The 26,928-nt window shown below is 36.2% G+C and overlaps 2 protein-coding genes across 5 annotated transcripts; both read left to right on the top strand.

The window, feature by feature from the left end:
* Window positions 1–2,162: 2,162 nt before the first annotated feature.
* septin5a (septin 5a) lies at window positions 2,163–22,092 on the top strand (the record flags this gene model as incomplete). Of its 3 annotated transcripts, XM_081349385.1 has the most annotated exons (12): window positions 2,232–2,274; window positions 2,417–2,427; window positions 11,403–11,493; window positions 11,580–11,666; window positions 12,274–12,397; window positions 13,995–14,129; window positions 15,195–15,312; window positions 15,506–15,607; window positions 15,833–15,929; window positions 19,462–19,597; window positions 19,749–19,851; window positions 21,389–22,092. In XM_081349385.1, 12 exons carry the CDS (start codon window positions 2,232–2,234, stop codon window positions 21,449–21,451), a joined length of 1,110 nt encoding a protein of 369 aa, XP_081205511.1. In that variant the 3' UTR covers window positions 21,452–22,092. The 3 variants fall into 3 exon arrangements, with proteins under 3 accessions (XP_081205510.1, XP_081205511.1, XP_081205509.1); XM_081349384.1 differs by lacking the exon at window positions 2,417–2,427 and having other exon boundaries at window positions 2,163–2,274; XM_081349383.1 differs by lacking the exons at window positions 2,232–2,274; window positions 2,417–2,427 and adding an exon at window positions 9,830–9,986.
* Window positions 21,681–26,666, top strand: gp1bb (glycoprotein Ib platelet subunit beta). Of its 2 annotated transcripts, XM_081349387.1 has the most exons (5): window positions 21,681–21,763; window positions 22,121–22,159; window positions 22,242–22,461; window positions 24,252–24,621; window positions 25,648–26,666. In XM_081349387.1, the coding sequence occupies exons 4-5, from the start codon at window positions 24,281–24,283 to the stop codon at window positions 25,931–25,933; spliced, it is 627 nt and encodes a 208-aa protein (XP_081205513.1). In that variant the 5' UTR covers window positions 21,681–21,763; window positions 22,121–22,159; window positions 22,242–22,461; window positions 24,252–24,280; the 3' UTR covers window positions 25,934–26,666. The 2 variants fall into 2 exon arrangements, with proteins under 2 accessions (XP_081205513.1, XP_081205512.1); XM_081349386.1 differs by lacking the exons at window positions 21,681–21,763; window positions 22,121–22,159; window positions 22,242–22,461 and having other exon boundaries at window positions 24,212–24,621; window positions 25,648–26,660.
* The last annotated feature ends 262 nt before the right edge of the window (window positions 26,667–26,928 follow it).

Below are 26,928 nucleotides of genomic sequence, written 5' to 3'. Positions count from 1 at the left end.
AGCATATATACATATATGTACATATATACACATTCTAGAATCCAATATCAGACAAAAGTAGGAAAAAACAAAACAAGAAAAAAAACGAACAATTGCATGCGATACATGAAAGATCTCGTCATAAGGCGCAGCTGTAGTACCATTTTTTTTTTTTATTGCAGAACTTATACAGTACATGAGTCATTCCACGAAACCGGTACGATTTGGACAAACACATTTTTGGATTTTTTACTTTTATGTATTACTTTTCTGAACAACCCACAACATTAATTACATGTTTAACTTCCAGAAAATCATATTTTCCCACCTCAGGCATCAAATCCCTATTATTATTGGTAATTATTTTAAGATATGGGCACTATTAGTCTTCAACCCCGTTATGGACACTATGGGAGCTCTCTGAATATGATTATAAAATATATTTGTAATGAAATCAACATTTTCCTATTAATCATATGTCCCTCACACTAATTCAGTAATTGTAAATGTAAAATTTACATATAATTTTACACTTATGCTATACTAAAGCCTGAAATGGGCACTTTTTGTGACAGCAACCTCATCATTTTTGATCAAAGATGTGGCTTAACTTCAGAATTGTAACTAAAATCAGTATTCTTATGATTGCCCTGAACATTTCTGACTAAGTTCAACAAACATTAAATTACTTATTCATAAACTTAAAAAAAAAAAGAATAAAAATGTAGGTGTGACGGGGTTGAGACTAAGATTAACAGGGTTGAAGATGGTAACGGGGTTGAGACAAATACAGCTAAACATATACATTGTTTTTTTTTTTTCTCAAATTCACTGAAAGATTTTCTATGAGCACTGTATTTCATTATGTAACCAAGAAAAACAACATATATAAATTGCAATTGCAACTCAAGTTTTATTAACCCGACTGCAGGAAAAACAACAATAACTTTAAATACATTAGAACATTATAAACTAACTAAATAGGTCATCAAAATAAAACATATTACTTGTGTGCTTTTTTGATGTGTTTGTGTGTCTGTGCGAACATGTTTTTGTGTTTTTTTGCATGTGCACGCGCTTCGTGGCAAAAAAAGTAACGGGGTTGAGTGTGACGGGGTTGTGATTTTTTGCTTGAAAATGGCCACTGCTCTACATGTAGTGAACAACAAGAGAGTACATGGCATTCATTGTATTAAGAAATCATGTATATTTTTGAAATAACAAAGATAATTTTCACAAGTAATAGAATTCTATCTTTATTTGATGTAACAGGGTTGAGTCGTTGAGCTTGACGACCACAATATCAGATTCTAAATAAGTTATAGTTATAAAAGAAGGTGGTAACTTGCCTGTGTCTACACACAGTGTTGTTCAGAAGACTTCTATGATGTTAATTCCTGTTATTGATGTCACATATAAGGATCTGTTCATTAGTTTTATGGGGGAGAATGGTTTGTGTAACGGGGTTGAGGGATTACTGAGGGACGGAACTAAATAATGTGATTTTAATAAATAATCATGAATTTACTTAGAAAAAAAACATTACCAGCAAAAAAGCAGATAGATATTCATGGGAATGGCAAAATGTATGGACTTTTTTCTAATTATATTATTCATATTCCAAGTACACTTTCAAAGAAGGCCATGATGAGGGACATGACAAAATAGGTGGTGTCAACTGAAAAACAAGGTCATTTCTAATATAAAGATAATATGTATGTCATTATTTTTAAACTTTATTAAAGGAGACATTTCAATTGATACAAAAAGCTTTTAAGAATAGATTTTGGTGACCCAATAGGTAAAATACACTTAAAAACTTCAGAGGGACTCAAATCGTACCGGTTTCGTGGAATGACTCACATACAATCAGGGAGATTAAGCGTGGTTGTATCTCTTTCAATGAACAATAACAACAGCAACAAAAATAAATAAATATCCTGGATTTGCATACCTCAAAAAATATAATTGCTTTGAAAAGTAAAAAAGTAAAAAGAAAAGCACAATAATGAGGTTAAATCAATCGTCATAATGCATCAAAAACTTTTTTGTTATGTATAAATCTAAGGGATGAAATCAGCAAGAAAAAGGAACGCCTAGGCGCAGCTGTAGTATTCTGTAATCTGTGAATGACGTGTGTATGGGCGGGGTTTCGCCTGCGCTGGCCACGCCCCTCCACCCCTGAGGTTCCGAGCGCGAGACGGACCGAAGCCGAGCCCAGCAGAACTGCAGAGAGCGAGACAGCCCGAAACATGAGCACCAACATCAGATATAAGAGCAGGCTCATGAAATCCGGTAATGACACAGACACGGGGACTGTTTTTACTGTTTTTACTGTGAGTGAGTGGATGAAATGATGACTATTTCTCTCTTCCTGCCTGTGCATCATCTTCATCCTCGCGCACCTGCTTCCCTCACCCGACCCGCTGCTGATCAGAGGACAGTGAGGTGAGAAACAGCAACTTTACCACATTGCGCAGTTTTACAGCAGTTTTTAGAGTTCCTACCGATTCAATTTACAAAATTACATCGATTCGACAAAATCATACGACGCTCAATCTCACCCTGACAGTGTGTTTTAAACATATTTGCTGCTTTCTTATGTGTTCACGCGACCGTTTACGAGGTTTAACCCTGGTGTGCTGCTGGTGTCACTGTCACCCACCCTCGACTGACGCACTTCATTCCTTCAGGATTAGAATAACGCAGATCTCGTGCATTCTTCTCCTGGTCAGCATCCTGAAGGAAATCTGATGTCTGTTGGCTGTTGTCTGAGATGAGGATGATAGTGCTACTCCTCTCTGGAGGTGTTGTCATGGTTACAGTAGCTGGAGGCTGATGGTGCTGAGCTCGAGATGTTTGAGTGAAAGAGTGTTTCCTCCTCCTCAACCAATATATCTGTTGGTGTGGTGATGTTCACACCTTGTTAAGCAGGATCACCCATAAAATGAGATGTTGTGTGTCGATCATTTAAACAGCTATTTAATATTGCTAGTGTCAGGTGGTATTATCATTCTGGAGAGCAAGCTATTGGAAACCTATACAGTATGACATCAATATGTCTGATCCATTTTCCCAAAAGAGAAAGACTGTATATTTGAAATGCATACACTGCTGTTCAAAAGTTTGGGGTCAGTAAGATTATTTTTATTTTAAAGAAATGACTTTTATTCAGCAAGGATGCATTCAATTGACCAAAAAGTGGCAGTAAAGACACTCATAATGTTACGGAATGTTTATATTTCTAATAAATGCTGTTCTTTTGAACTTTCTATTCATCAAAGAATCCTAAAAAAAAATGTTTCCAAAAGCAACATGACAAGAATTTTGTTTTCATCATTGATAGTAATCAGAAATGTTTCTTGAGCAGCAAATCATCATATTAGAGTGATTTCTGAAGGATCATGTGACACTGAAGACTGGAGTAATGATGCTGAAAAATCAGCTTTGAATAAATTACATTTTAAAATTGGAATAATATTTCATTACATTTCAGGTTTTACTGTATTTCTGATCAAATAAATGCAGCCTTAGTGAGCAGAAGAGACTTTTTTCAAAAACATAAAAAAAAATCGTATCAAACCTTTTTTTTACTGTTGAACTGGAAAAATTAGTTTTGTTTAGTTTAGTTTTGTGACTTTAGGGAGTATATTAGCACATGGGTTTGTGGTAAACCCTGAAGGAAAGTAACAAGTCGCTGGTTGCAATTTGCTGATTTGATCTCTGAGAATTGTGCGCTTGAATTTAGCATCTGTTAAAAGATACAGCCGATACTTTCTATTTTACTATATTATGTACCGAAGCTGTTAGCGATTTCACACGGCTTCCAGCACTTGAACCATGAACACACACATGTGCAGTTCCTAGAAAACTCATCATCCTACGCAAAAGAGGAACACAACAGCAAACACACACACACACACACACACACACACACACACACACACACACACACACACACACACACATTCTGTCAATTCTTCAAGATCTCTCTCTCTCTTTCTCTCTCTCCCTCTCTCTCTCCCTCTCTCTCTCTCTCTTTCCCTCTCTCTCTCTCTCTCTCTCTCTCTCTCTTTCTCTTTCTCTCTCTCTCTCTCTCTCTCTCTCTCCCTCCCTCTCTCTCTCTCCCTCTCTCTCCCTCTCTCTCCCTCTCTCTCCCTCTCTCTCTCTCTCTTTCTCTCTCTCTCTGCATTGAAGCTTAATAGCTTAATGGTGTGGAAGGCTGGCTGCCATTTTAGACATGTCTTATTTATCTCTGAAAAGGTCACTGCATTGAAATAAAGATGTGTGTGTGTGTGTTTCTATAGAGCGAGATGTCTGCAGTGTGTGCTGTCAGTGAAGTGCGCAGCTGCATACGGCGTGACAGATGGCAGAATTGAAGTTTCTTTTGATCATGAAGTCAAATGGCCTGTGTAGTTGTTCAAATGCCTCAGCAAGAAACGTCCATCACAGTATCTACAGTATGAGAGAGGACAGAGCGTTCAGCACATGCTCAAGAATACGTTTTGGTTCACCTCTGTTTGGGTTAAGTGCCGTTTCACTAATATCCTTCAAATTAACCCACAAATGAAACCCAGTTGTCATTCACTCACCCTAATGGCATTCGTTTCTTCTGTTTCCAAGAGTTTTCTTTGAGTGCAGGTTCTAGAACTGGCAACAATTTAGCTTTTTGTCCATTTTGGAGCTGGACAGATGCATATCACTAACCGCGTTTCCATTACACTTCAAATTGCGCAAACTGAAATTGTGCATTGAAAATACGCCTGATGGAAACACGTCAATTTCGCAAAAACTCCCATTTATCGCAAAAAAGTTTTTACGCTTGCATGAGGAGGTTTTTCAGGCAATTCGAAAAAGAAATATTTAGCAAAACTGCAATGGAAACAGTTTTTGCGCATTTACAGGTCACCTGACGTAGATGACGTGGTGTGTTTGGACAGAATACGAGACAGAGTTCTTTATTAAATTCATAAAAGGCAAAATGATTACAGAAATACTGGATTCTAAACCTCAAAGAAATGCCACAATCAAGACCTCGAAGCAGAAATGAGGGAGAAACACCCAGAAACACCTCATATGTGCCGCTCTCAAGTATAAGAGTCTTTCCTTGCCATTAATGATTGGATAACACACATACGTCTCCTTCCATTAATAATAATGGCCAGTGCGGCGGCTGAGATATATAATCCTACCAACGTCCATTGCCATGGTTTTTGTAATGATTTTACTTATCGCAAGAGGAAAAAATGTAGTTTTAGTCGCATAACATCGGTTAATGGAAACGCCGTCATTTCACAATAGTTTTTTGTCGACATTTAGAAAAAAAACGCAAAAGTTTTGAGCAAATTTTTAATGGAAACGCGCCTACTGTTCATATTCACTGCATGCAAAACAGAAGCTCAGACATTCTGAGAAATGTATTGTGTTCCACCAGAAGAAAGTAAGTCATGACATGAGGATGAGTGAAAAATGACAGATGTTATATTTGATAAAACTGTTCCTGCACATGTGAGTTCATATTTAAACTAGGCCTACCGTTCAAAAGGTCAGTAAGATTAAAGAAATTATTGTTTTTTTTCAGCAAGGATGCGTTAAATTGATCAAAAGTAACAGTAAAGACATTTATAATGTTACAAAAATTATATTTCAAATAAATGCTGTTTTTTGTTTACTTTCTATTAATCAACGAATCTTAAAAAAAAAAAAGAATCACCGTTTTCACAAACATATGAACTCTTCTCAACTGATAATAATCAGAAATGTTTCTTGAGCGACAAATCATCATATTAGAGTGATTTCTGAAAGGTCATGTGACACTGGAGACTGGAGTAATGTTCAGTTTTGATCACATTATACATACTATATCAACAATATTTTCAACAGTTATTCTAAATTCTAATAATATCTCACAATATTTCTGTTTTACTGTATTTTAGATCAAATAAATGCAGCATTGGTGAGCAGAAGAGACTTTCAAAAACATTTAAAAAATCTTGCCGATCTAAAACTTTTGAATAATGTATGTGCAATACAGTGTTCCCTGAATATTATTCATGTGAAGTGCTGTGGGAAGTTGTCAGTTTAAACCCCACAACTATCACCACTGTGTCTCTGAGCATCACTGTAATTAGTGTACTGTAAGTTACCCTGGATAATGTGCATGTGCGTTGAACCATTTAAACACATGCCTGTAATATTACAAACAATCTGGTGAACCAGTAAACATAGCATGGTGTGAAAGCGAGACCGCTCCGGGTCTGTTTGTGCTTGACCCAGTGCAGCTGCCGTAGAGCCCCGAGGATGTTTAGTCTGCGCAGAGAGTCTGGTGTTCATTCACTTCTCTTCCCTCAGGCGTCTCTCCACCCTTCCCATCATTATTACATCATCAGCATGTTCCAACCCACATGCAGTGTAACATGAGACAGCTCACATGACATCATTGGTCCCACCTCACTGTTAAATTTCAGTGAAAAGCAAGCAGGGAATCACTGTCTGAGATGAGCAGGATCTCTATTTCAATTAGATTTAGAAATGTTATTGTGCATAACTGCAGGGTTGGCTGGGCATTGCTATACAGTTGCTAAAGTATTTGGAATGCCGTTTTGTGCTTTATTATGTGGTTGCTAGGGTGTTCTGGGTGGTTGCCAGGGTGTTGCTATGCAGTTGCTAAGGTATTTTGAAATGCTTTGTGTGCATTTCTATGAATATTGCAGTAAACTTTGCTATTGCTGCATTTGTGGTTGTTTTTAGTGTGTTGCTATGCAGTTGTTAGGGTGTTCTGGGTGGTTGCCAGGGCATTGCTATACAGTCGCTAAAGTATTCGAATGCCTTTCTGTGCATTGTTATGTGGTTGCTAGGGTGTTCTGGGTGTCGCTATGCAGTTGCTAAGGTATTTTGAATTGCTTTGTGTGCATTTCTATGCAATTGCAGTAAACTTTACTATTTCTGCAGTTGTGGTGGTTTTTAGTGTGTTGCTATGCAATTGTTAGGGTGTTCTGGGTGGTTGCCAGGGTGTCACTATGCAGTTCCTAAAGTGTTCTGAATGCTTTTCTGTGTGTTTCAACAGTATGTAATTGCTGAAGTGTTCTGGGTGGTTGCCAGGGTATTGCTATACAGTTGCTAAAGTATTCAAATGCCTTTCTGTGCATTGTAGAGTTTGTGTAAGAAAAATATTAATATTTAAAACTTTATAATAAAGTAAAATAACTAGCTTCTGGGCAAACGAACATACGGATTCCACTTAAGTGTAAAGCGCAACTTATGCAAGTAATGCGACCAAAATATTGTGATTCTCAATTTATCAATCGTGCAGCTCTCGTTCACACAGAATACGTTTTTGCTGTAAAAAACACAAGACGCATGTCAGTGGAACAAAAAAAGCAGATCTAGAGATGTGTTTTTTAAAAGTTTAACTTATATTTTAACTTAAGCGCAGTGTTTTTATAATGTGTCATGAGCGAAACACTGCAAAAGACGTGCGAGCAATGGTTAAAGACGTCCGTCTAGTGCGTTTACATTGAAAAACAATGGAAAGTAGCGCAGTGGAAAGAAACACATTCTCTGTGAACTCATAATTACTAATAATCTTAATAGTAAGTAAGCAACAATGTTAACCCTCTGCTTTTCGGTCATTTTTTTATATTTTATTTTTTAGAAATTTTGACTTCATCAGAATGGTATGAAACTTGGTAAAGGTTTTGCCACTTGATATTTGAACACACACACACAAAAAAAAAATTAATAATGAACAGTCCTGAAAATAATAGTCACACTTGTATTGTTCGCAGTCAAAAATGAACGCATTGGAAACGAATGAGGGACGAATTTCATCACATTTAGCACTGCGCCCAAACAAAATCTTACTGAAAACTCGCTTTTTGAGATATCAACCTCAAATTTGGAACACAACTTGTTTAGATTTATAGCTTTGATTTTCTCACAGATTTAGAGTAAAACATGCTTTGGAAAATATATATTTCATATAAAAATTTTAATCATATTTTTATGAAGACTGTAAGATTCACAACAGTTTAAGTTGGAAATTTCATCTTCAGGTCTATGCTCAAAAAGTGATTAACGGGTAATAAATGGCTCATAACTATTCCATAAATATAAGTTAGTGCCATAAAATCTCCTAAAAAATACAAAATATTGAAATAAACAATATTATAGAAATAAAAATGAATTAGCTTGAAATAAAAAATATATAATTTGATATTTTTGAGCACCAGAGGGTTAAATGAAAGCTGTTTCCTCCATTTTAATACACTTGATCGTATCAGAGTTCCTCAAACAAAACTGGTTTAAAACAATAGAGATATTGGATTGTGTCAGGTGGCACTCAGAGATGGCAGCTGGACAGTGAGAGGGTGTTGTTCTCTGTTGGGTGGGGGAACCGGAGCTATTGTATCACTCAAAGACATCTGTTCTGCTCTATTCAAAAGACCCCCTTTGGACCCCCCACCCCCCACCAGCACACTGATCATCTATATGCATGACCAGCACCCCCACCAACCCTATAATAGGGCAAATCATGCTTAATATCGAGATGTTTATTAGTGGTGTTTGTTCAGACATCACTATTACTATTGCTCATATTAGAGTTAGTGATCTAAACGACCCCCAAACCTTCAGCATTAACCCCAGCACATCTGCATTTCACTGAAGATTGAAGATTCAATCACACACATTCACAGAATCTTCCTGAAAAGCAAACTGGTCCAGCAGGCTTTGAGGCTTTGGATGTCATCATCGATATGAGCACATGCTTGTAACATTACACATTAGCTGGACTTTTTTGATGAGTTCAGTAATTAAGCTTTGAATTAATTTAAGCTTTCATTCAATAATACATTTAATCCAAGCATTATTTGATAAAAAAACCAGTAAAAACAGTTATATTGTAAAATATGATTACAATTTACAGGGTTTTTTTAACTATCAAAAAGTGATCAAAACTGAATTTTGAGCATAGTTACTCCAGTCTTAATGTCAGATGATCCCTCAGAAATCATTCTGATATGATGATTTGCTGCTCAAATAAACATTTCTGATTATTATCAGTGTTAAAAACGGTTGCTTCATATTTTTGTGGAAACCATGATGCATTTTTTTCAAGATTCTTTGATGAATAGAAAGCTCAAAAAACTGCATTTATTTGAAACTTTCGTAACAGTATAAATGTCTTTACTGTAACTTTCGATCAATTTAATGCATCCTTGTTGTATAAAAGTATTCATTTCATTCATTCAAAAAACATTTTTTTTACAGACATCAAACTTTTGAACAGTATTTATATTTTTTATATAGGCAAAAATATCCATCCTCATAGCATTGAATGTAATACTACAGTAAAGGTCACTCTGCTGTGCTGTAGTCTGTAGAAAAGATGTGTGTGTGCCAGTCTGGCAAGGTCTGGTGGGAAGGGTGTGGCTGCCATCTTACTAAATGTGTCTTGCTCCCACACACACACACACACACACACACACACACACACAGAAATCCCTACACCTCAGAGCCGTCTATGGAAAAAAAGTGGGGGAGGAATGAACGACCAAATGAATGAGTGTTTTTATTCCTGCCCCCCTTTCCTGTCTAAAATTGCTTCCATGCTTTTTTTTCCCCTTTACGTCTTTTCGTTGCTCTTGCTCACTCACTCACTCACTCTCTCTCACTCACTACCTTCTTTTGTCAGTCTTTCATTCAGTCATGTGGGGATTCCTCTATCTGCCTGTCTGAACACGGCATGCTGGGATGTGCCATGGGCAGGAGACAGACAGAAATCAAGGAAAGGAAAGCGGAGGTTGTTTATAGAGAAAGAGAGTGGTAAACTGAGAGTCAGAGAGAGAGAGAGAGAGAGAGAGAGAGAGAGAGAGAGAGGTCACGCAGGTTTAAAGACGGACGACACCCATTTCTGAGGCGTCTGGTTCAGGATGGACAACATGATGCTGCAGGAGAAACTGGTGGAGAAACTTCTGTGTCCCCGAACCAGAACCACCCGACAGAAGGTTCGGTGTTTATATGTCTTGTAAATTTTATATATATATATTCTTACTAGTAAACTAAATGGAGGCATATTCATTTGCAGCTTTATATATATATATGAGACTATATGAGAAAAGGCACGAATGAATATGCTTCCATTTAGTTTATTAATAAGTGTTATTGTAAATAGGATGACATCACACACTGAAAAAATGATTTCCTTACTCAGTATTTTTGTCTGTTTTACAGTATTAGTATTTAAACATTCTTAAATGAAGACACATTTTCTTTAGAAGCAAAATTACAAGATATTAAGTCTTGTTTACTGAAAAATTATTCAAAATGAAGTGAGCTTATGGTTAAAACAGGACAAATATCTGCCAGTGGGGTCAGAAAAATAATCTTGTTTTCATTTATTGAATTGAGTTTATTTTTCAGACCCCGAATTTAGCGTAAATTCACTTATTTTTGATGCATTTTTTAAAAAACAACTTTTTTTGTATCTTGATTTAAGAATGTTAAGATATTTGTGCTGGAAAACAAGACAAAAATAGATTTTAATTTCAAGAAAATATTTTTTTTGCAGTGCATGCATGATATTATGCAAATTTTGGTGCTTTGAATGCTTATTCTTAAAGTTAAAGATTTGAACAAACCTAAGGTTTGATTATTATAAACCCTATTATAATATTATAAACCCTGATTATTATAAACCCTAACTAATCTTTCGTGTGTAACTAGCAACCACATTTGGAATACCTTAGCAACACCCTAGCAACCACCCTGAAAACCCAAACAGCCTCATAACAACATGCTACAAATCCTTCAGAACACTTTAGCAACTGCATAGTTTTGCTTCAGAAAATGTAAAAAATCTCATTGTTTTTATATGTAATTGAATTCTTCTCTCTCACACACACACACTGTGCACGTGGGGTGAGATACGGCAGGGTTTCTCTTTTCTAGGACGATGGACTGCGGAAACACACATGACGGGCTGTGAGATGCTCTGGCAGTCAGATGAGTTGTGTTTGGCCCAAGTTCGAGTGTGTTAAAAAGGCCTTTTCAGCTTATGTAAATATGGCTTCTGTGTGTGTATACGGCCAGTCGGTTTGGCCTGGACACTGAGCTGGTTCTGCTGTCGGGTTTGATCTTGATTTTGCTTTCATTCAGCGCATAACCGTCAGTAATATTAGTGTTCTCAGTGTCTGTTTGAGCGGTTATGAATGCTGAGCGGTTTCCGGCACAGTTGGTAGATCGGCAGGAGTCTCGACACTACTGGCATTTTCATGCTCTGCTATTTTTGTGTCAGTCTTGACGATTCACAGAAGCTCTGTCTTAAAGGGACAGTTCACCCAAAATAATCATTCAAAACCTGTATAACTTTCTTTCTTCCATATGAGTAATACAGAATGTTAATTTTTGACATTTTCTCTCAGGACAAGCAGTATGTCGGCTTCGCAACGCTTCCTAATCAGGTCCACAGGAAGTCGGTGAAGAAGGGCTTCGACTTCACCCTGATGGTGGCAGGTATGTCTGAGATCATCACTATAGCATGTGACACTGACTTCATGCTCATCCTTGTCAATAACAAGAACATTGTGTGTGTGTTTTAGGTGAATCTGGATTGGGCAAGTCTACTCTAGTTAACAGCCTCTTTCTCACAGATCTCTATAAAGACAGGAAATTACTAAATGCAGAAGGTAAGAATTGTCTTAAAGGAACAGTACAGCAAAAAAAAATCTGTTTTGTTTATATTAAGCATACAATATACTCTACTGTTCAAAATTTCTGTTTTTTTTTTTTTCAAATAAATTAATACTTTTATTCATCAAGAATGCATTCAGTTGATCAAAAGAGACAGTAAAGACATTGATATTTCAAATAAATGCTGTTCTTTTGTACTTTTTATTCATCAAACAAAAATAATAAACTGTTTTCAGCATAGAGAATGAGGAGAAATATTCTTGAGCAGCAAATCATCATATTAGAATGATTTCTGAAGGATTATGTGACTGAAGGCTGGAGTAATGATGCTGAAAATTCAGCTTTGATCTCAGGATTAAATTACATTTTAACATATATTCAAATAGAAAATGAATTGTAATAATATTTCACAATATTTACTGTTTTTTACTTTATTTTTGATCACTAAATGCAGCCTTGGTGAACCAAAGAGTCTTCTTTCAAAAACGCTTAAAAATCTTACCAACCCATAACTTTTGAAGGGTAGTGTAGTCCATATATAAGTGTACATCTCATATATGGTTTTGTCAGGTTGAATGCTATAACGTGTTTTTCCTGTGACAGAGCGTATTAATCAGACGGTTGAGATCACCAAACACACGGTGGACATTGAGGAGAAAGGAGTCAAACTCAAACTCACTATTGTGGACACGCCGGGATTTGGAGACGCGGTCAATAATAATGAATGGTGAGAATTCAGCTGTTCCCAGCATCACATGACAATTACAATTACGAAACAGATAGTTATGGTCTCGGATGCTGATTGCTCAATACAGCATTTTATGAAAGCAAAAAGTATTTTAGGGTGTGTTGTGTTCACACTTGTAGTCCTAGTCCGCTTAGCGTTCACATTGGCATTTTAACACCAAACCTAAAGATGCCGAACCTAAAGGCATAGGGATACATTCACAACCTGATTGGTCGGCTTTTATTACGTATATTTTGCGACGGAACTTACTGAACATCCAAAACAATGCTGTGTGCTGGGCTAAATGTGCTCGTTGTATGTGCGTAGACTACATATTATGCTATTTTGACCAGATGAGAACTCGTGAATAGCTTCTAAAATATGTAAAGGAGTCAAAACGGCGGCAGGAATCCCTCCGTCACACACACAAATGAAGATCTGCTACAGATTCATGTACACGGTCCTGTACCGAACTGTAATGGGCAACATTGTGACATATGCTTAAGCATTCTGTCCTTTTTAGGGTCGCATCTTGTGACATCACATCCTGTTTATGGTTTGTTTTCATGTGTTTGGTCCTTGCTGCGCTCATATTTCAGTCGAACCGCACCAGAGTTCATTTGGAAGCGGGCCGAGACCCATCTTTTCAACGGTCTCGATCTGCTTGTTTGGTGCACACCAGGGTTCGGATGGGAGCTTTTAAATGAACCGCACTAACAGAGCATTCGCACCAGGGTTCGTTTTAATCCAACCAAACATGCCAAGTGTGTGTGTACTGTGTACACACCCCTAGTCATGGCTGTATTCACAATATAGCACAGGCTCAAGAGTCTAAGGTCAGGGTTTCACAAACTGGGGTTTGTCAGGGAACAGCAAGGGCTTTGTGAGTTAATGCAAAGATTAATCATAAAAAAAAAATAAACACTGAAAACAAATAGAGTAAAATAAAATGAATAAAATAAAGTTATTAAAATAATAATTTAATTAATTAATAAAAATACAAATAAATGTCAATAAATTATTTAAAAATGAATCCTAAAGCATCCTAAAGCAAATTAAATATTTTAATTGTTTACCTGCATGTCATGTGATTATTAAAGTCACCATGAAATCAAAATTGACAATCCCTATTTTTTTTCAGTGGAATATTGCAGTATGTATTATAAATGATTTACCTGTGCACATCATTATTATTATTTTTTATTCATGCACTTGTAATCCTTAATCAAAATAACTTGCTGACGAGGGCGGGGCAACCTGTCACTCACATGAGATCCACCAATAGCAAACCACAACCATCCAATCAATTCCCCTTGTACAAAATCAAGCCCCGCCCTACATTTGTTCTTGTTCCAGAAGCCGTTTCACTCGGATATATGTCACAATAGCGAAGAAAATACTATCAAGACTTCTGTTTCATGCCGACATTAACCGTCATCAGAGAACCGTGAACATGTGAATGTGCTGAAATATCAACTTAAAAACTTTAAGTAAATAATTTAAGGCCAAAGGGGTTTGGCTGACAAAAAATCAGTTTTGTGTTATTGTGTTCAGTTGTGATCTTCTGAAGAGTGTGTGTTCATCTGTGTGTTTGCAGTTGGAAGCCCATCACAGACTACATCGATCAGCAGTTTGAGCAGTACTTCAGAGATGAGAGCGGACTGAACAGAAAGAACATACTAGACAACAGAGTGCACTGCTGCCTGTACTTCATACCACCGTTCGGACACGGGTACGAAAACACCCTTGATATGAGTGTGGGAGCGGGGCTGTCTTATGTGGGTCAAGTTCACATGCATCCTTCTCCACATTTGCATAATAATACATGTGTGTATATGGGGAGGATGGTCCATTGTGCCCGTTTGTAACGTATATTAATGGCATTCGTTAGAATTTGTTTGTCTTTGAGTGTAATATATACAATTAGCACATATTCCTTAATACTCCAAATCAATACAAAGCAAGATATCAGTAAATTGATAAGAACCCTGTTTGAATTCAGCAGTCTGCAAGTATTAATCTTATGCTTAAAGATATTAAGCTTATTTTAAGATTATATACAGATTAATTCAAATGAGGTCCTTATCAATATTAGTTAATATCGTTAATAGTTAACAAACCTGCCACTCACTCTCAGATGTGAATTCATGAGTTCATATTTAATTTAATTGTGTGAAATTGAGTGAAATAAAAGTAAACATTTTTGACTTGTATATGATGGAGGTCTCAACTTAAATAAGACTTATTAATAAAAAATATACAGCATTATTCAACATAGCTGGACAGTAACAAAGTATTCTAAGTCTTACTTTGTTACTGTTTTCAATTCCAGTCAAAATAAACGTGAAAAGTTACTAATGCCGAATTTAAGTATTGAAAATCATATTTAGTCACTGTCGTGACTGTCAGTAATTTGTGAGCTGTATACCGGTAAGTGTATAATAAGTATAATAATGACTAGAAGTATAAGTTTTGCAAAGACGATATATAGTTTGCTTATTTGCAGATCAATAAATATTTGCAGAATAATGATTAGTACTGGCTAGAATAAATAATAAACATGATTCATCAATCAGTGCTTTTAATACTCAAGTAATATTAAAAATTAGTATGAATACTTTTAATGGCGGTATCTGTACTTTTACTCAAATACTTGATTTGTGTACTTAATCCACCGCTGGTATTTAATACATAATATAAGTCAATAAAAATAGAGATGCATTTGGGGTGGTGGTGAAATATGATGCATATGGATATCATGAATATACTTAGACTCATTGTCGCGTTTACTGTTTAGTTTGCGGCCGGTGGACGTGGAGTTCATGAAGGCTCTTCATGAGAAAGTGAACATCATTCCTCTGATCTCTAAAGCCGACTGTCTCACGCCGAATGAGGTGAAAAAACTCAAGGACAGGGTGAGTGGACACGATCTGATCTGATGTCCTCTGAAACTCAGTTAACTGTAAATCTGATTATTTTTGTGGTGCTGCTCCTGATGGAATCAATTATTTTCTACTAGACCAAACGCATCCGATTCAAGCTAGTTGTTAACGAGGTGTGAAACACAATACAAGATGCGTTTCATACTGTAGATGTGTTTTCCTGCAGGTGCGAGACGAGATCGAGCGCTTCGGGATCAAAGTGTATCAGTTTCCCGAGTGTGACTCTGATGAAGAGGAGGAGTTCAAACAGATGGACAAAGAGCTGAAGGTCCGCCAAACACATCTCATAAGTCTCATCTCCTAAATATCATTTTTTCCGAAATGATTTTGAATGAATTTGAATCCATTTGGATTGATTTTAATCATATTATGGGCTTTTTACTTTTACTTTAATGCAAAAAGCATTAAAGCAAGGTGTATTGATTCAAAAAGAATACCAGGTCTTATGTAATGAACATTGAATGATTTGTATGTGTGTGTGTGTGTGCTGTAGGAGTGTACTCCGTTTGCTGTCATTGGCAGTAATGCAGTGGTGGAGGCCAGAGGTCAGAGGGTCAGAGGTCGTCTTTACCCTTGGGGTATCGTGGAAGGTTGGTATATTTATACAGTAAATGCACAAACGCAGATCTGAATACTTTGGAAATGGATTGCAAGCATGCCAGTCCTGTTTTACATACAGTACTTTAATGCTACTTAAAGGTGCATTGTGTAATATTTAGGAGGATCTGTTGACAGAAATGCAATATCATACACATAATTATGTTTTCAGTGGTGGATAAAGACCTTACTTAATTAACCGTTTTGTTTTTATTACCTTAGAATGAGCCATTTCTCTCTACATACACCACGGGTCCCCTTACATTGAAATGCGCCTTGTGGCGAAACAATGTAATCGATAAATGCGTTATTTTAAGCACCAAGTTTTTATCAAAAGCTGAATTACTCTATCACTATCGTAGACATCAGTGTTTATATTTGAACTTTAAACTTTTATCCCAGTACTTCTATGATCATTTGAACTATTGTATCACAGAAATAATGATACTATGAGGAAAAGACTGCTGTTTCATGACAACTCTCTCCGGGTCAGCGGCAGCACCAACACAGATTTGAATGTTGCGATATGATTTTGTCAAAGGTTTAATAGACAGACGAATTGAAAGATCGCGTGGGTGTTTGAATCGAGATCACAGTCTTTTAAAGATGAATCGAGCAGCTCTACTGTCTTATCTCTCTCTCAGCATATGAGTAGCGCTGCGTGTCGTGCGCGAGCGAATGAATAACTGATCCGCGCCTGTACCACAAACACATACTCACTATTTTTATTTCAAATTCAGAAGTTATGCAGCAACTTTTATTAAAAAAAAGTTTTGTCAGCATTGCGATTCTCTTGGTACACATATGCACTCTTTAATGGACGTTTGCATGTTTAAACACAATTTAAATAATGTAGGCCTATTATTCCATGCATTACTTCTACTTATATTAAGTTGCTCAAGCAAGTGGTCAAATATTTAACCATGCAGGCTACTTATATTAAAATCACAAACATTTTATATTAAAACTTAAAATTGACAAAAACAGCCGACTCTCATGCCATTTCTTTTGCATTTAAATTTGAATACAATAAATCTTGCATGTCACAAAGAACTTGTTTGTTCATTATATCGCCTTGTTGAGTTAAATTGTAGTTTTCCTTGCTTTACCCCGTACTTAAAGTAAAAAGATGACTGTGGAAAAAAGTAGTATTTAATTAAATACATTTATGGTGAGATTACTACATTTTATTTAATTAAACGCATTTATGGTGAAATTACTACATTTTCAGGTCAGTCTGTGTTCATCACTTTAAGCATAAATAGACACTCATAGATGACGACACATATCATCCTCTGTTGAAACGAAAGTGGCTAACTTCTGTCAACCTCATCTGTAAGCAAGGACAAAAATAAAGCAGTTTCATTTGCATTAATATCGATTCTATAAAAAAAAAAAAGATTTTAAAATTGTAAAAAAAAAAAAAACGCGATACCTAGGTGAATCGATTTTTCTCCCAGCCCTATTGTAAAGTGTTACAGTTTGACTACTGTATATAGCACCCCTTGTGGCAAATGTGGGAATGCAATAGTGTTCTGACACATGTTGGAAAACAGTGATGAAATGTGTATATTTTTACAGTGTTTAAGCTCACGTACACATGCAGTTTTTCAGGCTTTTCAGTGCGTGTCTGTGCATGATTCAATACTGCAGGTGTCTCAAAAATGTGTTGTTGCCTCTGTGACCAACTCAGTTCTTCTGTTGTAAATCGCTTCGGATGAATGGATCTGCTAAATGCATAAATGTCAAGTCAAGTCAAGTCAAGTCATCTTCGTTTATATAGCGCTTTTAACAATGCAGATTGTTTCAAAGCAGCTTTACAGAGATAAGCGTATAATTTATGGTAACAGAGATTGTTTTGGCTTTATAGCGGTTCTTTAAAGGGCACCTATTATGCAAAATTAACTTTTACATGGTGTTTGAACATAAATGTGTGTTGGCAGTGTGTGAGCAAAACCACCCTAGAATGATAAAAATCCACCCAGTGTTTTTTTTACAATCTCAATAAATCATAAGCACTGTCTCAGGATGAGCTGTTCTCAGATTCAGCTCAATGTGATGTAGAATTGCGCAAGCCCCGCCCACGACTGTTGAGTGACACTTCAGTTTGAGCCTAGACCCGCCCTGAGTGAGCTGGACACAGAGTCCGCTATTGCTCGAAGCTTGAGCAGCTGTAGACAAGAATGTCTCCTAAGCGATTGAGGTGTGTTGTTGTTGGATGTAAGAATGAACATAGCAGTCTTCATTTACTCCCGTTGTTACTCGAGGATGGATCAGTACTGTTTGTGATCCAGCTTACAGTCTTCAGAGCGACAGGACTAATGTTACTGATCACGGCAGAATTGAAAGTGAGAGCGCGCTCTTTATCACAGCTCATCAAGTCGTTTTACGAATATAAGGTTTACCAGTTTATTAAGCACCCACTGAAAAGGTGTGTATATTTGTTTACTGTTTGTAACGAGTGTTTTGTGTACTTTGCTGTGTATGTTGTTATAATGAAAGGGAGAGAGAGAGAGAGTTTATGGATAAGACTTTAATGCGCACTTCTTATACTATTTTATTCAGCTCTTACAGAGATTCTCTGGAGTAAAACTAATGCTCATCTTTTCTGTGATGTACAATAAACTTCACTGAACTCTTCAGTATATTTTGGTCATCATTCAGATGGGTTTTGCTACAGCAGGCTTATTAATAGTGGATAAAAGCAGATGACAAATAAGTTATAACCATAATTAAACTAAACTATACCTGTTCTATGTCCATACAGCATATATTCTCTGGCTCTGTGGGCATTATTGTCCGACTCCGAGTCGAAATGAACACCGCAACTGAGAGTTTCTGTTCTGATATTATCAGATGAGATTGACCTGACTGAAGTGCGAGCTCGTGAGGCTCCGCCTCCTGGGCCGTGCAGCAGCAGTTCATTTGCATTTAAAGGGATACACACTAAAACAGTGCGTTTTTCTGAGCCCCAAAAAATGACAATTTAAACATGCTGTAAAAAATTATCTGTTGGGTATTTTGAGCTCAAATTTCACATACATACTCTGGGGACATCAGAGACTTGTTAAAAGAGTCATAATAGGTGCCCTTTAATAAAGTTATTTTCCAGCTAAAGTTAGTTATGATTGATTCGCTTCCGTCGCAACGATCATTTGTTATTAAATTAGGGGCCGCTAAGACGACACCATTCTCTCTACACAGACTTTAAACGCGAACCTGTGAGAAACGCTGATGGCGGTCACACGCGCATTAAGAATTGGTTCTATAGTTATGTATGTGTAAACGCCATATAATACAGGCTTTTAGGCTAAAAGGTTTTTGCACAAAACCCCTTGTGCTGTTCAAGAGGAATGGTGTGCAATGGTGGTCTTGATACTGGTATTTCAATACACACCGCCAAATCTGTGAATGTAAGGCAGTGTAAATGAGAATCAGCAAGTGTAAAACTATGTTTCAGACAGTATGACGTGTTTGTGTCTGTGTTCATGAACTCTATTGCATTTCTTTGTGTGTTTTGTTCAGTGGAGAATCAGTCTCACTGTGACTTTGTGAAACTGAGGAACATGCTGATTCGCTCTCACATGCACGACCTGAAAGACGTGACGTGCGACGTGCACTACGAAAACTACAGAGCCCAATGCATCCAGGAAATGACCAGGTGTGTGGAGCATTCACAGACTGATTCATGTGAATATAATGGGCATATAATATAATAATATAATTTAATAGGGAAGAAAAACACTGGCTCTGATGCTTTTACTTTCCAGCCTAGATGGAGTTAATATGAGACATGTTTGTGTGTGTTTCAGTAAACTTGCACAGGATAACCGTACGGACAGTCCGCTACCCATCCTGCCTCTGCCAACACCAGACGGAGAGACGGAGAGACTCATCAAGATGAAGGATGAAGAGGTATAAAAGGATCATTACTGATCTTAAAGGGGTCCTATTATGCTTTTTTATATTTTCTTCTTTCTTTAGTGTGTAATGTTGCTGTTTGAGCGTGAAAAAGCTCTGTAAAGCTCCAAAGTCCCTCCAGCGGGAGTTATTCTATTATATCAGTGTCACTGTTTCTGAACTCCCTGAAACTGAAATTGTAGTCTTGAGTTTTCTTCTGTCACAATATTCCTCATTTATAATAATTCATACGCAGAATAAAGGGCCCGCCTGGTTGAGTTAGTTGAAGCTCGTGGTTTCGAAAGAGACGGGACATTTCCCAAACACGCTCGAAGCGCTCGACCAATCACAACACACTGGTCCAGCCGACCAATCAGAGCACAGTGTGCTTTTCAAAAGGAGGGGCTTCATAGAGACAGGAACTAAACAGAGACGAGCTGCAACAATGGAGAATATGGGGAAAATAATGAACATTCAAGCATGAAAACCTGTTCTAGTAGAGCCCAAAAACAACATCAAGACTTTATAAAAGGGCATAATAGGTTCTCTTTAAAGCATCACAGAGATATGTGCTTTAGTTAGTTATATAAATCCATACAGTTGTTAGGATATGCTGGATTCATGTCTCTTTAGATACATTTGCATAAGAATGTATTGTTTTCTATATTCTAGATTATTTAATTGCCAATTATGGTTGTGTTTATCAGGGCCAATATTATAAATCTATACTTTTTTTGTGGATTTTTCATATTTATGTTCCAATATAGACATTTTTTCCTTATATTCTTAAAATGAGGAAAAACACAGGCAATTTATTGTAAAGTAGCCATGCTGCAATATTACATTTAAATAGTAAATCAGATCTAGAACTAGAGAAGTGAATCATTTCTCCAGTCTTCAGTGTCACATGATCCTTCAGAAATCATTCTAATATGATGATTTGCTGCTCAAGAAACATTTCTGATTATTTTCAATGTTGAAAACAGTTCATATTTTTGTGGAAACCATGATACATTTTTTCAGGATTCTTTGATGGATAGAAAGTTTATTTGTAATAGAATCTTTTGTAACATTATAAATGTCTTTACTGTCACTTTTGATCATTTTAACACATCCTTGCTGAAGAAAAGTATTAATTTCTTTTAAACAAACAAAAAACTTTTGAACGGTAGTGTATATGCTTTTATGCGAAATCAATCTTTAAAACATTATAATGGACAGTAGAAAAGATGGACACCTGGCATAGATAGTATAGATGTATAATATTGGCCCTGATAAACTAATTAAATAATCTAGAATATCGATAACAATACGTTCTTATGCAAATGTATCTAAAGAGACCATGAATATAAATTTATCCAGCACATCCTAACAACTGTATGGATTAGAAAACGAGTATTGTGTCTGAAATGAAAAAACCCCTTATATGCTTTCTAATCAGTTCAATAAGGATAATAAAAAAGCATGCTAATATTGCAATAGTGCATTTGAGTTTTTTCACCAGTGTAAACTACAGGAAAGTTTTTTCTGACTGTGTGTTTTGTTTGTGCAGCTGAAGAGAATGCAGGAGATGCTGGAAAAGATGCAACAACAGATGCATGAGAAAGACCAGTGATGCTGTCTGACACACACACACACACACACACACACACACACTGCAGCCCTCACTGCACCCCTCAGATGTGAATGCATTTAAATGATACTGTACAAATATCATATCTAGAGGTCTGACCATCAGATACGCTCTGTTCATCTGCTCGGTGCTTCTGTCTGCCTGGATCAAATGTGGTGCAGCTGTCATGTGATTGGTCATGTGTTCATGAGGAGCGTACATAAACCTGTTTACCATTAACTTAAATTAACTTCTAAAGGGATCTAATTTATATTGACTTTTTATTTTTATTTGCTTAGCAAGACGAATGCGTGTGTAAGTTGTTTTCTGACAGTGCAGGGGTTTATTGACGTGTATGTGTGTGTTTGGAGAGAGAGAGAGAGAGTGTGTGTGAGGTCCTTTTGCTATGAATTTGTTTGGGTTCAATGGCAGTTTTGGTTTTTATAGTGAATGTGAACATACAGCTCCAATAATTGTTATCACTAAACATACTCAGAATGCTGTTTTTGGCTTGTTTTATAACAATAATAATTGGAATAAAATCTATTCCATTATTATCAGTGTTAATGGCCTTTAATAATTTAATAATTTATATTATTCTGTCAATTGTTTATGGAAAGCTTGCTAATAAATGTGAATAATTTATCAGTTGTCGTTGTATTTGTTTGCTAGTTTCATATTCATGTGATTGATCGGTCATGGTGTCAGAAGGTAAGGTATATCATTTATAAGACAATTTAAATATAGTTCTTTTATTGTTTAAGTACAGAATGTGAAATGTGGTGTTTTTCAGTATGTTTCAGATAGTGGATGATTCCTGTGTTTGACTGAGCGAAAAGGAAAAGCGTTTAGGAAGTCCCAGTATCAGAGAATGAAAGCGTGGTCCACTTCCTGTCACATGTTCCTCTGAGGGCATGTGTGTGTGCGCGCGTGTGTGTGTGATTAAGGTCATTTTATCAGTGTGACCCAGCTGTGTTTGATGCTGTAGTCTTCAGACTGATACTGACACGCTGGTAAGAACTTTACTTTTACTTCACTCAAAATTAAGTTCATCTCACATTTGAACTAATTATATGTATGAGTTCTATAACTTAAATATAATTTACTCTTGATTTATTTAGCTGGTAATGACATATTCATCCAATATCACGACCCATTGGGACCCTCAGTGAACTAAAGGGGTTTTAAACACGTGTTGTTGAGATATTTTATTTTATACCAATTGTTTATTGTGGATAAATGTATAACCGAGTTTTATTATTACCTTATTTTATAAAATAAAATCTAAAATAAAATGAATCAGAAAGAACTTTCAAGTGTACTTGCACACACTGGAAATGTTTCTTGGTAAATGAAGCATCCTGTGCACACATCCTAATATAACAAAACATAATCATAAAATTAAAGAATAAAATATAAAAATGCATGAAGACACTTAGGCTGAGACAGAATAAACATATTTACAGATGTATTTAGAGACAACTAATAATGCAATGTGCTGAAAAGGTGGCAATGTGTACAGTTAATGTGAATAAAATATAACAATAATGAAAAAATTATAAAATAAAATAAAATACTGTAGTGTTACAGTATTATACTGAATGAAAAAAAAAACACAAAAACATTATGCATGTCGATTGCCATGGTTTTGCAATATCCAATAACATTTAGTTGTTAATTATATTCAATTATAAATTACATTTTGTTGTAATTTTGTAATTCAATATCAACTTAAAATGTGCATTAGATTCATAGTATTGTATTTTGTTCTCTACAGTGACCATGAAATGTTTGTATCATCCTGGTACTTTTTTTATTTTTTTATCTTTGTCTTCCCTGCTTTCTTTGCTTCCTTTTTTCCCTCCTGAAATTCCAGATAAGCTCAATCATCCCTGTCTATTCAGTTTTGCACTCCATACATGGCACCAGCAAATATTTGGACACTTAAAAATATCAGAATGTCATTGCATTAGATAACAAAATATAATTTATTGCACACGTCGTGAACTAATGAATCGCTCCCAAGTTTGTATTTTCTCCATTCTGTCACTGATGGAGTTTTGGTTCCTTGCCACTGTTGCCTTGGGCTTTTGGTTTGCTTAGTTGGGGACATTTAATATTCAACAATATTATTGATCTGCCTGCAATGACACCATTATATGAGAACTGAACTGATTGATTATATATATAAATGAACTGTATTAATAACTTTTTTACTACAAAAATATACCATCACTGAACTTAAGCTGGATTGTGACGCTATTTTCTTCTAGAAACAAACTCTGTTGCATTATTTTCCTGTTATCTCTGTAAAGCAGAATATATGTATATATATATATATATATATATATATATATATATATATATATATATATATATATATATATATGAAGAGTTCAGATGCAAAAGCCTCTAAATGCCATCTGAAATTTTCTTCTAGAATGATCATTTTTATCAAGCTTGTATATTTAAGTTCAGTAATTTCACTTAAATGACAATTAATAGGTTATTTTCATTGCCATTTAAGTGAAATTACTGAACTTATATATACAAGCTTGATAAAAAGGATCATTCTAGAAGAAAATTTCAGATGGCATTTAGAGGCTTTTGCATCTGAACTCTTCATATATATATATATATGTGTGTGTGTGTTATGTTTTGCAATACAGATTGAAACAATCTGTATTGTAAAAAGCGCTAATAATAAAGGTGACCTGACAATAAGACACGGAGCGTATATAAAGCTAGTTAGTGATTGGTTGATTGATTGATGATTGATGGATGGATGGATGTGTCTCTGCAGTATGTGTGTGTGTGTGTGTGTGTGCTGGGATGAGGTGTGCAGTGCTCGTGTTGAAGGTCCTCCTCTCGTTGCTGGGCAGTGAGATGGTGGTGGCTCAGGCTGCTTGTCCTCAGGTGTGTTCCTGTAACGCCGGTGTGATGGACTGCAGTAAACGCGGTCTCACCACGGCCACGCTGCCCTCCTCCTTCCCTCCACACACCACTGAACTCCTCCTGAACGACAACCACCTGACGGCTCTGCCCAGCGGCCTTCTGGACTCGCTGCCCGCCCTGCGCCTGGCCGTCCTGCACGGAAACCCCTGGTCATGTGACTGCGGCATCCTTTATCTCCGAGGATGGCTGCTGAAACAGAGGAATGACGCGTCCATGCGGTGAGTGCATAGATGAGATATTAAAGAGCCCATATTATGCATTTTTGTTCGTTTTTGGGCTCTACTAGAATAGGTTTTCATGCTTAGATGTTCAAAAACATTATTTTTCACATATTTTACATTTTTGCATGCAGCCAGTGTTACTTTTAAAAGTAAGGCGTTACAAGGTTACACTTTATTTTAAGGTGACGTAGTTACAGTGTAATTATACATTTAAGTACTGAGTAATATTAATTAACTACATGTACTTACTAGGGTTATGGTCAAGAATAGGGGTTTGGTTTAAGGTTAGTTGCATGTAATTATGCATAATTTATAGTTATTACTATAGTAACTATATGTAACAGTCACTGTAAAATAAAGTATTACCCATATTCTTACTATAGAGTTATGGTTTTGGTTTGGTTAGGGTTAGTTACCTGTAATAATACATAATTACTGTTATTACTATAGTAATTACATGTAGTAATGTGTAACACGTCACCTTAAAATAAAGTGTTACTCATTACAATATTGCGTTACTCCCTAATAAAGTAGATAATTATTTTCGTCTTCAGACTTCAGACTAAAAGCCTAAAAAGTTGAAATCCTGTATGGCTTGCGTGCTTCCCATAATGCTTATGCATTTCAGACTGGTGGAAAGCAAAACAACATTTTATTTAACTATATCTATTCTAGGTTGTCTACGTCTTTAAATTTCAAATACAATAGCCTACATATATTTTTAAAGGCTGTTTTTCAGAGTTATTTTTTTCTCACACACTGAGCCAGAAATCTCCGGTTCAGTACACTGACGAAAAAAGCAAAAAAAAAAAACTAAAACAATACCCAGATAGCAACAGAGTCTGGGCCAAATCTGACTTACATTCGGCACTTCTGGCTTTGGTTTTTTCAGTCTGAGAAAATGAATTTTAAGTCTCCTGCTTCTCAGATGTTTCTCCTGAGAAAACTCATGAAAAGCTTGCTTTATTTACGTAAGGGACGTTAGCTGAAATGAATCTTATGTTGACTGTGTATGTGTTCCAGGAACGTGACCTGCAGTTCTCCTGCTCACCTGCGGGGGCGCCTGGTCGTGTATCTGGTTGAGCAAGAGCTTCTGGAATCGTGTCGTTACTGGCCGTGTAATTTGGCTCTGGCCTCACAGATCAGCCTCTTCATCTTCATCATAGTTCAGGTGCTCCTGCTGGCCTCTGTCATCCTCTTCCTCAGGCGGTTTGAGCGGCTCACGCGCACGGCTGCGGAGACCCTCACGCCGGAAGACCATGCGACCCCGAGTAACGAATACGTCATGCTAAAAGACAGGAGCATGTAGGACGAGACGGTCACAAACTCACAAACCGGACCAAGAGCAAACAACTGTGTTCATTTCATCCTAATCATTATGCACACTTCACATAAATCACATAAAGTGTGACTGTTTTAAAGATTGACTAGCCTACCTTTCATCTTATTGCCTTTTTGTCGCATACTTTCTCCAGTCCGATAACAAATGACAGAATCCATCATTTTTTGTCAGATTTTCAGTCTAACAATGTTAATCTTGATTATAGCCTACGGTATTATTATTTTGTCTTCTGGGCAAGTTTCATCTTCATAAAGCCAGAGCCATTCAATGTAATCCTGATTTTAGAATATTCTCCTCTGATATAAAGTCCCTTTTACTTCCTTTAAGAAAATGTCAAAACCTTTAAACTCAAAGGTTTCTAAAACAAGTCTGTTGTAAAGAACCTTTATTTTTTTATATTGACAAAATGTAATATTGTATTGATTTGTGTAGCGTAATTCAATCTCCTTTGATATCCCCCTTGTTTTACTATTTTTCTCTTCTCACTGTTAATGTCTGTATCATTTCATTTGCAATAAAAAAATGCTTAAAGCTGTTTAGACAACTAAATGTAATATTTACTGTAAATTAAGCTACCCTAATTTAGGAAAATTAGGAATAAATCCCTCTCTTTTGTACTTGTCTTTGTAAAATTGCACTCTTTTGTAAACTGATCCACTGGTCAAATAAATTAAACAATTTTGGTGCATATTCACAGGTTCGTGTGGTTGTTTGTGTGGTTTTCTTAATCCTTTTATTTTATTACTTCCAACTCCATAACAATTTTTTTTTTAAAATGTCGCAAAACAAACAAGGCACAATATTCTTCAATTTTTTTTTTTTTTTTTTTTACCAGGAAGATACAATTGAGATACAATATCTCTTCTACCAGGGAATTCTTCTTATTTACAAACGTTTTACAAATATAATATAATATATAATATAATATTTGAAATGTTTTTCTCAGTCAAAGTTCACTGACT

This window comes from Scardinius erythrophthalmus (genome assembly GCF_964197995.2).
Source record: "Scardinius erythrophthalmus genome assembly, chromosome: 20".
In the NCBI taxonomy this organism is placed as follows: domain Eukaryota; kingdom Metazoa; phylum Chordata; class Actinopteri; order Cypriniformes; family Leuciscidae; genus Scardinius; species Scardinius erythrophthalmus.
Note: the sequence above shows the minus strand (reverse complement) of the source record. Positions and strands in the feature narration are given on the sequence as shown.